Source organism: Muntiacus reevesi, chromosome 6 (assembly GCF_963930625.1).
Source record: "Muntiacus reevesi chromosome 6, mMunRee1.1, whole genome shotgun sequence".
Taxonomy (NCBI): domain Eukaryota; kingdom Metazoa; phylum Chordata; class Mammalia; order Artiodactyla; family Cervidae; genus Muntiacus; species Muntiacus reevesi.
In genome coordinates this window covers 65,566,422-65,582,977 of record NC_089254.1, presented here as the reverse complement: position 1 = coordinate 65,582,977, position 16,556 = coordinate 65,566,422, and the positions used below count along the sequence as shown (strand labels likewise).

At 37.2% G+C, this 16,556-nt stretch overlaps 1 protein-coding gene across 1 annotated transcript in view; it reads right to left on the bottom strand.

The window, feature by feature from the left end:
- SKAP2 (src kinase associated phosphoprotein 2) overlaps positions 1 to 12,916 on the bottom strand; it is a 163,568-nt gene extending 150,652 nt beyond the window's left edge. The window contains exons 1-3 of the mRNA XM_065939120.1: positions 12,654 to 12,916; positions 3,294 to 3,399; positions 2,667 to 2,692 (exon numbers count right to left, since the gene is read on the bottom strand). Of these exons, the coding sequence (XP_065795192.1) occupies positions 2,667 to 2,692; positions 3,294 to 3,399; positions 12,654 to 12,720 (199 nt within the window). The 5' untranslated portion in view covers positions 12,721 to 12,916. The remainder of the gene's footprint in view (positions 1 to 2,666; positions 2,693 to 3,293; positions 3,400 to 12,653) is intronic.
- Between the last annotated feature and the right edge of the window lie 3,640 nt (positions 12,917 to 16,556).

Sequence of the window (16,556 nt, the reverse complement as noted above, 5' to 3'; positions counted from 1 at the left end):
GACAAGATACAACTACAAGTAAATTTTTTTATTATATACCTAATATGTACTAGAAAATTATATTTCATACTCAGTCAACAACACTGTTTACTCAAGTAGTAATGTATTTCAAGTCACATTTAAGAGTGCTATGACCTTACCATGTGACAGAGAACAAATTCTAAAACAATCACAATCCTAAAATTAATATAATTCTAGAGCATGAAGCCTATATTTAGGAGTACACTTTATATTATGAGGCTATATTGCAACTAACAATAAAAAACTATGGTTAGATAGTTACGTCATGTACAATATCTTAAGAAGAGATGTGAGAGGAAAGCAAGGAAGGATGACAGACATCTGTGTACATCAGAGAAAGTAACAAGTCATTTATTCAAGGTGAATAAATGTGAATTAATTCACTTTATTTAAGAACGCTCTTCCAGGTCCTTTTTTCTCCCAATATTATTAAAATGGTACTTAACCATCATGTAAAAAACAGTACTTGAAACAAATAGGAATGTAAAGGTAAAAAGGAGGAAAGCAGCCTCTGGTCACTTCACTGTGACCCCATATTGACCTGAGAGAGAGGAAACAGCTGAAAGGAATTCTGCCCAGGTCTCCTTGGATAAAGACAATCCAAAAACTCCAAGAAGAAAATGTAAGGAAAAAGAAGAAAAGCAGCATTATCAAAATATACTTAGATGAACTAAATTTATTCAATATAGGATCTATTAATAAATTCTTATTTTTTTAAAAAGATGTATTTTGAACAACTGCTTATTCAACAACTAAACCTGTACTAACATCCCTTTAATATTTCTAACAAACGACATGAGTAGTCTTTTTAGAACAGCTGAATTATACTTTAAGGGTAGAATGGCATAAAATTACTTAGCTTCTCATATTTCTCCAAGGTATAGATCTAATTTATCCACAGGCTTACTTTTGAACAGGCACTCTTGGTGATTAGTTAACTCAATACAGCAGTATTGAACTACAAATGACTTATTCAGAGGAAAACGATTATGGGGAATCTCTGAATTCTGTGTTATTTGAACTCGTATTCTAGGCTCATTTTTCAATTTTTATCAAATACTATATAAACCTCCATTCTCTTCAGAGACAAAGAATGTACCTCAGTAATGTAATTTTAATATCCACACACCTGAACAAGTCCTAAACCAGAATACCAAAGGGAAAATTCCTATCCCATTATTGAATCATATGCAATTCTGCAATGACTTTATACTCTCACATTTTCTTAGTTTAAAAATGTTTAATGTACAAATAATGAAGTCACAATGAAAGTCCAACAGTCACTAGAACAAAATGTGTGTTTTAAGAAAAAAGGCAGAATCTGACATGTAATATTCCCCTATAAACAGTGCTTTGTATAAAAGGTATCATAATTAAAATGCATAAATGCATTATTTCTATACTCAACTAAGCAAAGTGCAACATGATTAAACCCACAGGTTAGGATTCATTGTAGAGTACAAATAAGTAGGCATTTGTGGAGAGGAGAAGTTTCCTGCTCTTCCCTTTATTTAATAGTGTCTAAAAATTTAACATGGAAAAAAAAACTCTTATTTCCTCCAATCACAACAATCTTGATGACAATGTGAAAAGAAACTGTGGCTTCCTTTTAACTGTTTGATTTTAGGTTTGTCTGCTTAAGTACTTGGTTTATTGAAACTGTCATTACTCTCTCACTTATCAGTTAGCAGAGATATGAGTTACTCTGTGGTATCTGCTAACTAACCCCAGTTAGAAGATGCTACAAGACTCCTCCCAAACCCAGAGCCTAGCTCCACATAGTTAACTGACCTCATGTTTTGACCCTCATACCAGCATCCACAGGCTTCAGGTCATGACCCACGAATTAGCATGATGGGAGTAAGGGCCATCCCAAGTTTCTCTTACAAAACTGAAGACGTCCAAGGTGGAGACTTCCTACACCTTTCTAAACTTGGTTTTCAGTACACTCAGCAGCTGTCTCTCAAATCTAAAGGAAGACAATCAGCTTACCAGCACTCTCACATATCTCCAAAAAAGGAAACTGAATTACCTTCTCTGAAAATGTCTACTGCATACATTTATTCATCCCAAAAGAAACACAAGAATAATAAAAACTAGCATGTGAAACAGATTTTACTCACATTCTCAAACAAAAATTGATAGTTTTCAAAACAATTATCCTTTAGAAATGTCATCTATGAGCACTCAGTCACAGGCCCTCCTGCTCCCATCACACTATAAAGTAATCTCTACAGGATTAAATGGTGTTGCATTGGTATCTTCCCTCTGCCTCACCAAATTCTTCCATATAAAACTGCAGGTATATACCTTTCTTAACAAATTTCTGCCACCGTGAACTCTAAGAACCACAAAACCTAAGAATGTTAAACACAGATTTCTGTATCAAAAGACGGTGCAGGGTTTTTAACTAATTTGTCTCCTAACTCACACTGATAAAAAGATGCTATCAAAAAGCTAGATAAGCTTTTTAATTTTATTCTCAGCAGGGGGAGCTAGCACTCTCATCTTGAAAGTCTAGGTATACAACACTGAAATTTAAATTTTGATTCCAACTATCAAATTTCAGCATGTGTCAGATTTTCCTATTGAAAATCTCTGCAAGGGAAAAAAAATGACAGGTTTACCAAAACTTGAAAATTTACCTTTGTCTTGAGATTCCTGAAGATAACTGTAAAAGAAAGCAAGAACATTATATTTTAAAATAAAGGTTAACAAATCAAAACAAGATTTAATCAGTGGCAATGATTCAAATCTATTTAAAAATCTATACTATGAATATATATTTAGAGAAAAAAACTACTTCCTACCCTGAAACGGTAATTCCAAAAGACTAATGAATTTATACTAAAGGTATTTTTAAAGACTCAAGTTACGGTAGTAAAATTAGAATATATTGTTAATGTACAATTTAAATTACATTTATTCATTTGAGTATCTGGAGGTATTTTCCATATTCATGTTAAAATTCTCAACCTACCTAAGCCTTATTAGTGAAACCAAATATTTTCTCAAGTAACCAAAATAAACAGTTGAATTTTGCAAAAATACTTAGAAAAATAGATAATCAAGAGCCTTCACAAAAAAGGGTATTATGACAAGGATGTCTGTTTTTAAAAATTATTATAGTAGAAATAGTTTGTCCTTTAAAATACTTCAATTAGATTAGAATCTAAAAAATTTAATTCCACAATTATCAGTCCTTCATTAAAATGTTAATTATACTTCTTTTAAGTAAGACATAAGTAATAAAAGGAAAGTAAGTGACTTACATAGACTTTACATCTTTTATCTTCTTAACAAGGGAGTCTCTCTTTTCCTTTGCTTTCTTGGATAAATTTTCCCCTCTCAGTATGTCTGCTACAAATGTTTCAACATCTAAACCATGAAATATAAGAAAAAGGACACAAATTATAGGAAAGAATCATTTTTTTGTGAAGACAAATAGGATAATGATTGTTTCTACCCATAAGTATTAATATCTGTACAATTTGTTACAGTTATTTATCAATCTAAAGCATAACAGTTGAAGTATGTTTCAAACACTAAATTGGATAAATCTGTTCACCACTTAGCTAATAAAATGTGTATGTTCTACTTATGCTTAGCACAGTGAATGCTATTTGAATGTTTGGCATCATTAAACCAGGAAGAAATATGCAAGTTCTAATAAACTATGGTGCCCCATAAACAAATTCTCTTGTATAAAAGCAAGCACAGAGTTTACATGCATATGTTACTATTATTTTATAGTACTTTGTAAGTTCCTATACGAACAGGTCATTCACAATATTATATCAATAAAAGCTAATGTCTCTGGCAAAGGCTGCTTTTCCCAGTGTAATCAACTTTCAGTCATATGTCATGCTTAACTGCTTTAAAGGAAAAAAAAAAAAATCCCTTATTCTAGCCAAGATTTCCAAATTAAACCCTCTTCTTTCCTACTTGCCCCACCCACTCTGGCCAGCTATTCTAAAATAAAAAAGATAATCAGTTGTTGTGTGGTTTTGTGTGCTCCTGTATCCTGTCTTGGCATTACTACCTGGAAATACTTCTTAAAATAAAGGAAAAAGTGGCAAAAATAGATTTATCCACTATTTTAAAATATAGTAACCAACAGAAAACATTTCTATGGCCTCATGCACAATTTCACATAGCCTTCTTTTTTAATTTAATAAACTTTCATGCTGCTTTTTAATTCTAATGTGCAATGGCATCAAATTCTTACTGGTTTGATTTTATAATAGCCCCACTCTTATTGTTCATGAAATACTGTACAATTTTAATTTTATAATCAGAATTTCAAATCTCAATGAGATATTTAATATAGAGGATACCATTAAAATTTTTTCAGTTGGTATGCCTATAAACCACCCATATTTCATATTGAAAAGATGTGTATATGTTCTATTTTCTTTTTATTTAACTAATTTGTCTCCTAACTCACACTGATAAAAGGATGGTATCAAAATATACAATAATATTATATTTAATTAATTCAAAGCATTATAACAAATAGTCTTTCAACTGTACTTATAATTACCAAGTTAAAACCTAGTATTTGAAGCAGATGTTATAATTGATTTTAAATTCTTGATTACAAAAGTACCTTGATCCAATGAACAAAGCTGATTAAACTGTTATTCTACACACTCTAAATAAATTATATAAAGGTGAGTTTTCAATAAATCAATATGACAAGTGAAATAATTAAAATTTAGTCTTGGAATAATTTTTTTAAAATAGCTCTCTGGTTTGAAGTCCATTACTGACATGTTAAAAGTATCTAAAAAAACAAAAGCAAAATGTCACAGCTTCTCTTTCCTTGAGCTGTCCATGTTTTGAAGAGGGGGACACAGAGACATAATCCAGTACCAGTGCAAATTAGACCCACACCTCTAAATGAGTTCAAAACATCCAGACTTATTTTTAAAAAAGCACTCTTCCCAACTCTAAATTTTGTACCCAAAGGAGTAAGCAACCTCTGGACATTCAGATTATTAGCTGAAATGGAAAAAAACATTGGTTTCTTGAGATGACTCCAATAAATCTACTAAGAAAGTGAAGTAAGAAGAGTAGCACCTCTTACTCCAAGTACACTCAGTACTTGGGAGAATCACTGGCATAATGACTGGTAAATAGTGTGCTTAATTTAACTCTCACTCTGTATTTGTCTTTAATTCCCTCATCCACATGAGTATTTAATTGCCTATTTTACATTTTCATTATACAATCCAAGTTTAAACAAACGGGATCTATTTTCTATCTCCGGAAGCAATAACAGAACGAATTGCAGCCCAAGAGTTATTCCTTTACAAGGTCTTTTCAGTTCTATAAAAACTCAGAAAACAAAAAGCTTAACGTTCTATATAGTGTTTCCTAACAGTGCCAAAAAACATTTTTAAATTATTGAGGCTATGCTATTTTATGAGGAAATACTTGTTGAAAGAGTGTGAGACTGCAGGAAGAATCTGCAGTTTGTTTTCTTAGGGGGAGGCGATTCAGAGATTGCTCAAGAGGAAAATTCTGTATTTTTAGAGTAGTCAGTGTATTTATTCCTAAACTTATCCCAGAAAAGCGGTTTAAGGCAACAAAAAAAGATTAATAAACATTGATTATTTTTTAAGATTACTTCACAATGGAGATATGAAAAGCATAGAACCTGCTTTGGGTCCCCCCTCCCCCTTTTTTTTCTATTTTTTTAAAAAACAAGAACTTCAAAGTGGAAGTGATTCTTGAAATAATCTTAGTTTGTTGGTGCCCACAGACTCACTGGTCTTCAAGTTTTTGAAAAAAAAAAAAAATTTTTTTTGTCTTTCTTTCTGAAAATCCATACAGTGCCCATTTATTTTGAAATCGAACTAAACCAGCCTCTCGCAGACACAGGAGACCCCGTGGACGTGCCCGCGGCTTTCGCCGAGCACCGACCGGCTCCCACGGCGCAAAGCTAGAGTGGGTGCTGAGAAGTTACTCCAGCTTCGCCGTAAGATGCTTGAGCTCCGCCGTCCGAGACACTTGGAATGCTAAGCCCCAGGGTTCCCGTCATCAGAGCTGGGAGCAGAGAGCGCTGGTTTGGGGCAGCGCCCTAGCTAGACAAATGGGATGGATCTGTGACTTTGTAGCTCAGAGCCAGGGTTATATTTCAAAAGCAAGCAATAAAAGTCCTAGGCGAATCAAGCACTTCCCTGGCAGGTTGGAAAAGAGATCTGAAGCTTTTTATTGTGCTCTGAATAGCCTTGCAAACGGTAAACTAGCAAGCCCTCTCCTGCCTTCCTTTAGGGGTCGTGTCCCTCTGTTAATATGTAGATTTCACTAACTCCAGGCTGCCTGTAATTCGGGGAACAGCCGTAATTAGATTACAAGAAAAGGTCAGCCTGCGTCTTCGTTGGCCTCTTGGCCTGGTGAGTTCGATAGAATTCCTCGTTCCCGGAGGAGGAAACCTCGGCTCACTCGCGTACTCCGCGGGAGAGGAGAAGCTTAGGGACCCACCCGGCCACGTGGAGAAAGCGCAGTTCCGGCGCCCCCTAAACACCGGGTCAACCCCTAAACACCGCCGCTCACCTAGACCGCAGGTCAGCGCCTCCCGCATTTAACCCCATCTCCATCCGCTTCTGTCCCCAAGTCATCATCAAGGAAAAAGTTACTCAGCGAATACCAATGTGGTGGTGATTTTTGCTCCTGTTACACCTTAACACTGTCAAGAGTAAACCTGATCTCCTAATGTAACTGTAAAGATACGGGGGAGAGGGCCACTGAAAATAATCTGATTTGCGACTGCTCTGTAGATAAATGTTAAGGTCTGAAAACAATTAAATGATATCATGTCTTGGCTCAGCAATCCTCAAACAGTTTAAGTAAGAAAACTCTCAATAATCATCTCAATCCCTAACAGGCAAATACTTAACACACAACACATCACTGCGTGGTACTCCAATTTTCCTTTTTTTTTTTTTCTTTCTTTTCTTGTACATACGACCCCCTAGAAAAACTGCCACTCATCTCCCCCCAGAACCCCAAAGGCTAGGACAGGTATCTAACACACACACACACACACACACACACACACACACAAACAGGCGCTTGCTAACAGTTTACTACCAATTTCCATACTGATTACAGAGTGAAAAAGTGAAAACACACGAGGTTATAACCGTTTTTAAATTCTTGCAAACTATAAACTGTCAGCTTCTCCAAGCTGAGTACATAGCACAGGTTCCTACTTTTAAACAAAGCCAGGCTTTGACCACTCGCCTTCACATCCTCCACCAGCAAACAGTCTGGAATATGACTTCCAGACTGGTGAGTGTAAACAAGTCACAGAGATAACACCTGGTGTGTCTTCTGCCTAGTCCCCCAATCAGCCAATACTTCACCTCCCTGGGCAGGCATGCAAGTGTGCAGACACACACACAAAACCTCTGTGATGGCCTGAATTGTATAGAAGAGAGAGGCAAGAATTAAAGTGAATCCACTACCATGTACTCAGCCCCATATCAACAAAATGAGTGTAAAACCAATCAAACCATACTCCCATACCCCAAATGGCTTTACTACTTAATTCCATAACTTTCTCTACTTTATGAATTGGGCCAAATTTCACTTTGTATTCACTGAGGTGCTATCACTAAACTTAAGGTGGTAAGAATTCCAGCCTAGAATTGAAGTTGGCACCAAAACAAAAAGAGAAGCTTTTCATCTCTGGTAAAGGAGGGTATGGTCTCACCAAACACGCACTGGTGAAAACATAAAATCTGTCATGTTTATGAAAACATAAAATCTACATGTACACTGGGTACATGTAGACCAGTTAAGCTCAAATGCCCAAAGCTGGGAAATGGCTAATTGTAAAGTTACTGGTTTGTCTAATAAATGTCTTTCTCTTGATTACTCAAGCACTTTTATAGGTCATGGTTGAATGTGGACTTTTTCAAACATGGAAAAAGGGACATGAGCAAGCACAAGAAGTTCTCACAGTATGATAAGTAAAACATACCTGAGTCTTACCATCCATTCATCTGACAAAATTTTCAAAATGGGCTTTGGAGGCTAAATGATTTATTTTGATAGGAAACTGGACTGTTGAAGAATAGAGATGAACATTTTTCGCCTCTAAAAGATGACTCTTGATAAATAGCACTTTAAAATGATCAAAATCTTATTTTCAAAGAAGCCACAGTGAATAAAACATTAATCTGAGATTTACACTATATTCACTGTTAGGTAGCATCTATTGTAATGTATTCACCATGTGATTGAAAAAGAAATGTAAACTCAGTGGAACGAAAAAGATAGACTTGGCTTTAATTGAAAAAGACAAACTAAGTGAATAATGAGTATATAAAAACTAGCCTATGCCACTTTTATCACCCATATATGACACTTAATCTTAAATTTATGAGAGACAACTGAACTGTGTTTCAAATCACCAGAGGCTTTTCCCATTCTGTTGTTTCTACCTTCTTTCCAGTAGTGCTGGATAAAGTAGAGCTAAACTCATTTAGAAATTTTTAAATTTTTATACTTCTCCTTTTTAGTATATTTAAATTTCTTTTTTAAAAGAAAACCAGTGATAATTTGGATTGAGTAACTATAAAATTATGCATACTATCAAGAGCTTTGTTTAGTAATCTGAGATGAAAATACTTTAAAAGGCAAGTCATGAAAAAAAAAGCCAATCAGAAATTCCTGCCAAGAAAAAGTAGGATATTGTATGCTGGGCAAATAATTTTCCCAATATCACATCTTAAGTCATCTATGTTATTTGACCCATATAAGAAACTATCAGTTTCTCGTCCCTTGATTTACAAACATATATTCCTACTTCTAGAAGAGAAAATCTTAGAAGTGTCATGGACTGATTTCACTGTCAGATCTAATGTTCTCCTATCAACTTTAAACTCATTGGTTATTACTGTCAAAATGGGGCAGGCTTGTTCTTGCTCTGTAGGAAAGCCAGGTGCTGAGGAAGCAGGGGACCACTGGTGACTCAGTAGGTGGCACTCTCCCCTTTATGTACTTGCCCAATGCCCCAGAAGGAAGTCACGGGGCACTAGATACACTACCAATGATTCTCAGAAGACAGACAAAACCAAAATGTTGACCAAATTTTAAATGGAACTTGAAAGGTAGAAATCAAACCATACTATTCTTAGCATTCAACAACAACAACAACAACAAAAGGTCTACCTCTATCTCAGCTGAATTGCATTACTTATCTAGTGTCCCTAAAGGGATTATCAATTATGTGTGAAGGTTTTTAAAAATGTCCTAGAAATTCCCAATAGAGGAAAATGCAATATTTCTAATCAAGACTGCCAAGTGAACAAACTCTCAGGGTCACTTTGCAGACACCACTCTTGTTATTGTTTGTTTTGGGTTTGATTTTTTTCAGAGTACATACTGACAACCACCATTTTCTTCCTTCAACATTGGTTTCATTTTCTATCTCAATAAAAAGAAACTGGCATTTTCCTACAGCTTTCTGTTTTAAATGTGCTGTCCTAATACAAATGAATGAGAATATCAGACTGCAAACCTCGAACAGACCAGTATTCAAAGGGAGATTAAACAAGATAGGGTGGGGGGGTGGTTAATTCCTCTCACTTTCTTGCCTGCCTGGAGGAAAAACTCACATAAATCAAGATTATTCTTGCTGTTCATCCTAGTCAAAATATTTGGACGTGGGAGAAGATTATATGGACAAAATTTGGGATTATCCTTTGTTTCTATTTATCCAAGCTAAACTTGTTCTTCCATTGCTGTGAAAAAAAATTAAAGGTTGCCTGTATTGCATGTGGCAGTTTGCAACTTGCTTTTAACAAAAATCTGTAAATCTTTTTCTACTCATAGAAAATAATTCAATACTTTTTATAAAAAGTATAGGTTTTCAACATTGAATATACTGATTCCATGGAAATATAAATAACTACAAACTATATAGCCAGTTTCTAAAGCGCATCATCAAATGTGAGTTAAGAATGGTTACCTCTATGGATTTTTGCATTTCTACAGCATGTTTTTAAGCAAAGGAATAGGAAGGAGGGGTACAAACATTGAAAAGAAAGACTAAAATTACTATAATCAAAAGGAAAAATAAAAGAGAAAGAAAATAATTAAAAAATTGATAAGAATACATTTGAGCACCTACCTCTATCAAGCAGTTGAAATGTCAAACATTTAATACATCTGAGTGACATAATAATTTGGATAAAGGGGTCAAAGAACATAATGGGAGCTATCCAAACTTTTTTTTGATAGGCATATCTTTTGACTTTGATTCTTTCTTTCTGAAGGGATTTTAAATGCTTGAAACGTTTAGTTCTTTATCCTTCCTGCCTTGGAATTCTAGCATAGTGCCATGCATTCTAAGAGCACTCAACTGTTAACTACAGGCACCACTGCCAACATGTCCTTAGCTTCAAAGACAAACCAGGTAAGCCAGCAATATCTTTAAAATTCAAACCAATGCCAACTCTTCTTCTACAGTTTTAATAATTTTAAATCTAACCATATCCTATTAGTCAAACACTTGAATAAAACAAAATGTGAGTAAAACTGCTGATCTCACTTATTCTTTAAAACTTCTCTACAAAAAAAGATTTTAATTAAAGTCAGCCATAAAACATTAACTATTTTTCTTCAAATGCCTAGTTTAAAAAGAAAACTGAAAAACACTGGTTCACTTGTTTCATTTCTTTAAAGTATATCTCATCATAGACATTTATATTTCCTCATAGCCATACTTCTTGAAAATACCCTCTGAAAATACAGTATAAGCCAAATTTGTAATTGCTGGAACTTTAATGTTTTAATATTTGTTCTTAATATTTCATGTGTTTTAATATGTGATTTACTTCAATAATGTGAAATACTGAAAATGTCAAGAAGATTATTTTTGAAATGTTAATTTTAGATATTATTGGCTAAAGTATATAAGAAGTTAGCAATGGCAGATAACCTAAATATTATTTAATTCTGAGATTTCAATTAAATTACACAAATAAGGGCTACATGAAATACTTGTAATCCGTGGGGATCAGAAAATAAAGAGTCTCATAACCTATATATCATACTATCTGCAAATTATGCCTGTGGATCCAGATTACAAACTGTCTACTGTGGAGCTGTCAAGCTTTAAAAGCACGTATCCAGGGGCCTATGCTTTACTTCTTAAACTCAAAAACAGACCTAAAATATCCTGAAAATGGTAACTTCTCTTTTTAGAGTTATGATCAACAGTTCTCTAACCTGGTAAAATAACATTCTAAGGAATCCCAGCATGGTAATAACACACGTGTAACTGTAGTCAAACAAAGTCAGCGCTCACTTGAAGCTCTCATAGAATGGAATAAAAGCTGCCTTGACTCAGCCCCTACAGTTCTTTCAGTATATCCCATAATGGTGCCCATTAACAGGAGGCATCTCTTAGAGTAAAACACTGCCCCACCACAAATGCACTCATAGCACTGCACAATCATGTTCACAAAACATGTCTGCATTCATACACTATTCGTTTTATTTTCTCTAACAGCATATTAAGAGATTTAGTCTCACAGTGCTCTAACTACATATAATGCCACATTTTAAATATTGCTTTAAGAGTTAAAATAAGCAAATTCTATCACAGGCATCTAAGAGAAACTTTTAACCCAGTATTTCATGACCAATATTGAAAGATACTTAAAATAAAAATTTTAGATCAAAATTCAATATTCAGAATTCTGATGTACACATGACAAAGTGAATAATGGGAAGAATTCCAGAGCATCAGGATAGGTAAAATTTTTGCTACCCCAGAAAAGGATGTATTTTCTACGTTGTGCAGAAATATAAGTTTTTATTGGCCCCTAGCGAAAACACACATCTCCCATCCTAGATAACGAACTAGCAGTGGATTTGTAACAGCCTTGAAGAATGCATCTTTAATTTCTAAGTTCCTACAAACGGTGACTTAAGACTGAAAAGGGGAAGACGGGGGTGCAAATACGAAATACTGTACATTCATCGTCACAGGAAGCTGGACTTTAACACATCCTTCCTTTTTTGCTGAAACATGTTCCTCAGGCTGAAGACAAGTGGTCATTTGAGAGTCAGGCCCCCTTTGAAAGTCTCAAATATGGGTGGGCTGAATGTTCAAGAAAAATGGGAATTTTAGAAATGACAAACCCTGTGGTCCCATAACGCCTAACTCCTAACCCCTGTAGCTCAGAAATCTCTTTCTCTTCCATCGGCCATGGGACCAAAGAACTAATTCTTTGACTTCCCTCTCCTTTCCCATCTCTTTCTGTGACACACACAAACACACACACACACAGTCTTCACGATACCCTGATCGCGCGCGCACACGCACACACACACACACACACACACAATCTTCACGATATCCTGATCGCGTTAGTAAAGCCCACCAAGAAGGGCTTCCCCCATCCTCGCACCAAATTTCAACACACACGCCCACTCCCATTCTCACATCCCACTTCCCCACTCCCAGTCCCGCTCCCACGGGGCAGGAGGCGTGGGGGGAGCCAGGCGGGAGGGTAGAGACTCCGAATGCTTCTGTCCCCACCGGCTCGCCGTCCCCGCGCCCGCGCCCCCGCCCCCGCCACGTTACCCGCCCCCTTCCCGCTCTTTACCTGCCAACAGGTTCCTAATTTCCTCGGGGAGGGGGTAGGGAGAGGAGGTGCTGCTGGGGTTGGGCATGTTAGGGAGCTCGGGGCGTGAGGGGGAAGGATCTGTGCTGAAAGGGGAACCGACCCGCTAGGGTTGCGGCTGCGATCTAGACTCGGACTATCCCGGTAAGGACAGCGGGGCCAAGAGTCCGGACACTGCCAAGCCGAGGCTCATAACAAGGAAGTCACTGAAGCCCCAGCCACAGCTGCTGGACTCTCGGCCCAGCCCCGCCCGGCAATTCGGGGCGGGGAGGTGGGAGGGGCGGGGGCGGGGGGCGGGGAGGAGGCACGAAGGGCCAGAGGGGCCTTAACTGCGCATGTGTAATCCCTAGGTTTTCCTTGCCTCGGAAAAGAGCTTCAGGGCAGGCCACACCCACCGCTACGTGGAGCGGGAGGAGGAGCGGCTGGTGGGAACGAGCGGACTGGGGCTGCATCACCTGATCCAGCGCCTGAAGCGCCTTGCGGCCATTTTGGTCACTGGTAGCGGCGCAAGTGCTGACCATTTCTGCACGGTCCCGGAAAATAAGGACTCTTTGGCGAGTCCAGGTTTTCCGATTGAGAGACTTTCTGGTCTTAATCAGTCCCACCAAGGTTTAACACTTTGCGCAGTACCCCAGATGAAATTTTCGACCGCCCTAAACCACTGAGGCCTTCTTTGTCCGATTGCATGATGGCATCAAAGTCTCATCTTCCGCCAGTCCTCCCTGAGAGGCCAGTCCGGAGCTGCTCCAGAGAGCGCTCCGATTGGCTCTTACACTACTCTTCTACGTAATTCGGGTTTGGAGGGCGACCGATCTCCCCTCCTAGGAAGCGCAGAGTTCTAGTTACAAGGAGAAATAGATAGCACTGTCCACCTATAAGCATCAAAGAGAAAATTGCTATAATTCCATTAAAACGAAATTATAAAATTTGTTCACTGCAACCTGATCGTTTAATCATCAGATACTTACTGAGTGTCTCCTAGCTCTAAATCTTTTTACAGATTTTCTCTAAAACGCAAGAAGACACGTTCTGGTGCCTTTATATTGTGTGTGTGTGTGTGTGTGTGTGTGTGTGTGTGTGTGTGTTCTGGTGCCTTTATTTTGTGTGTGTGTGTGTGTGTGTGTGTGTGTGTTCTGGTGCCTTTATAGTGTGTGTGTGTGTGTGTGTGTGTGTGTGTGTGTGGTACGCAAGAAGACACGTTCTGGTGCCTTTATAGTGTGTGCGTGTGTGTGTGTGTAGAAGAAAATATTTTTTTCTTCAGACAGGAAACGGAAAATTTTATTGTGGCTCCATTCGCAGTATAAATTGTTTATTCCTCTACCGTCCAACCTTCACTAGATCAATGGTCCTTAAACTTTAGTTTGCGTTAGAGTCACAGACAGAACCTGTTACAATGCAGTCTCTAAAGTCCCACTCCCAGAAATTCTAATTCTGTTTAGGATGGAACTTGACTGATTGCATTTTAAAGAAGCCCCATTGGTGATTCTGCTGCTAGACACCCTGAGATTTTCAGAATCACTTTGCTGCCTTTGAGCTCCTATAGGACACAAAATTTGTCATAACTTACCTTTCATCCCCACCTGGAACCCACAACCTGACACAGAGTAATGGCTCTATTAATATTTCACACCAAATAAATCTCACACAGTAATAAAAAATTAAGTAGTCAAATACAAGTCATTTGTGTATAATTCTGTAGAAATACACCAAACAGTAACTGTGAAAAGTGAAAGTTGCTCAGTCGTGTCCGACTCTTTGCAACCCCATATAGTCTAGGCCAGAATACTGGAGTGGGTAGCCTTTCGTTTCTCCAGGGGATCTTCCAAACCCAGGAATCAAACTGGGGTCTCCTGCATTGCAGGTGGATTCTTTACCAACTGAGCTATCAAACACTAACTGTACAAGGAAAAATTAAAACATCTTGGAGTTCTCTCAAAACAAAAACCAAGACAAAAACTTTAGAAATGAAGTATAACATGCAAAACAACAAAAAGACACCCCAAAACGGAACCTGAAATTCCTATTCAGAACTGTGATGAACTATAGAAAAACTGTTGAAAATCAGAATTTTTGGTGGAGGTAAAAGTGAACAAAAAGTCATTTTACAACCTAAGTCCTCCAACTTCAAAGAATTGAGAATTATTATTCTTAAACTACCAAATTATCTTCCTAAAGAAGGAAAAAGCAATTTTATTGACATATATTAGGATTCTTCCTACTTATACAGCTATCACACACAAGTCTTTGTCTTGTCCCGTTTTTTTTCATTAAACCAGACCTCCAAATGTTCTTATCCTTTGTTTCTTTCTGATAGAACTGACCAGATTTTTTTTTTATTCTTGGGTCTCATTTATTTATTTACACTCTATTCATTGCACAAAGGAATTGAGGTGATTTACTCTTGTATCAAATAGACAGCTTTCTGGAGTGGATCAAATGGACACTGTCTACACTACTCATTATGACAAGTCATTCTTGTTGGTGAGAGACAGGAAACTATTAAGACTGCCTTAAAATATATAGCATCTAGCAGTCCAAATAAAAAAGGCAGTAACAGAAAATGGACTCTTCATATAAAACACATTTTCCCTGTTTAGGAAACCATTCTCAGATACAGCTTTGTGATGGATTCACTTGGGCAATGCTTTGTATACTCTATCATTTTTACTGTTTATTGTTAAAGTTACTGGAATTGATTATAAGACACAAAGAAAAATAAAGAGAGGCTAGAAGAAATATATTTTTATTTCTCCTTTCCAAATGTTTCCACAACAAAAAATAGGAAGGAAATCAAATTATACTTTACATTTTATTTATTTATTTTTAAATCTTTATTTATTTGGCTGTGTCGGGTCTTAGTTGTAGCATGCTCAGTCCTCATTGCGGCATGTGGGATCTTGTTCCCTAACCAGGGATTGAACCCAGGCCCCCTGTATTGGGAGGTCTGAGTCTGATCCACTGGACCACCAGGGAAATCCCTATACTTTACATTTTAAACTAGTCATATTAGGTAAAAAGGAATAATGAATGAAATTTTAAGTCTCAACCTGAGATTCAACAGCTTCTCTGCCATTCTGCAGAGGCTAGATTCTGGAAAAATCTCATGATTTGACTTCTCAAAATTACATCCTTTAGTTCAAAGAAAATGTGTGTGTGTGTGTGTGTGTGTGTGTGTGTGTGTGTGTGTGTGTACATACATATTTCCTCATTACTAAAGCTAACCCCCTTCCTTGCATCTTTCAAATTTAGCTTAGCTGAATAAGTATTTGTCCACAGGCTTAGTTTTAAAAGAATCTAAATGAACAATGAAGAAAAAACAGTGAGCTAAAACAATTTATGTTTCCCTGCATCTCATCTTTATCTGGCTTTCATAGGCTTGTGGAAGAAAAATTATAATTTGTAAGAAAAGGAACAGAGAAAGCTTCTGACACAGACATCAGAAGGGGGACAGGGAATGCCCCCCTAGCTAGTCTTATCAAGGCCTTATATACTTTTCTCAGACCCACTCCCACAACATACATCTTAAATTCACAAGATTAGAACGAGAAATAGAAAGATCTTACCAGACTCACTCCCATAATATACATTTTAAGATGACAGGATTAGTCAGAAGGTTCTTGTTAAGGAGAAACATGTTCTTGAGAAAGATACATTGCTATATGGACTGCTGCTGCTGCTGCTAAGTCGCTTCAGTCGTGTCCGACTCTGTGCGACCCCACAGACGGCAGCCCACCAGGCTCCCGCGTCCCTGGGTTTCTCCAGGCAAGAACAATGGAGTGGGTTGCCATTTCCTTCTCCAATGCATGAAAGTGAAAAGTGAAAGTGAAGTTCCTCAGTCATGTCTGACTCTGTGCGACCCAATGGACTGTAGCCTACCAGGCTCCT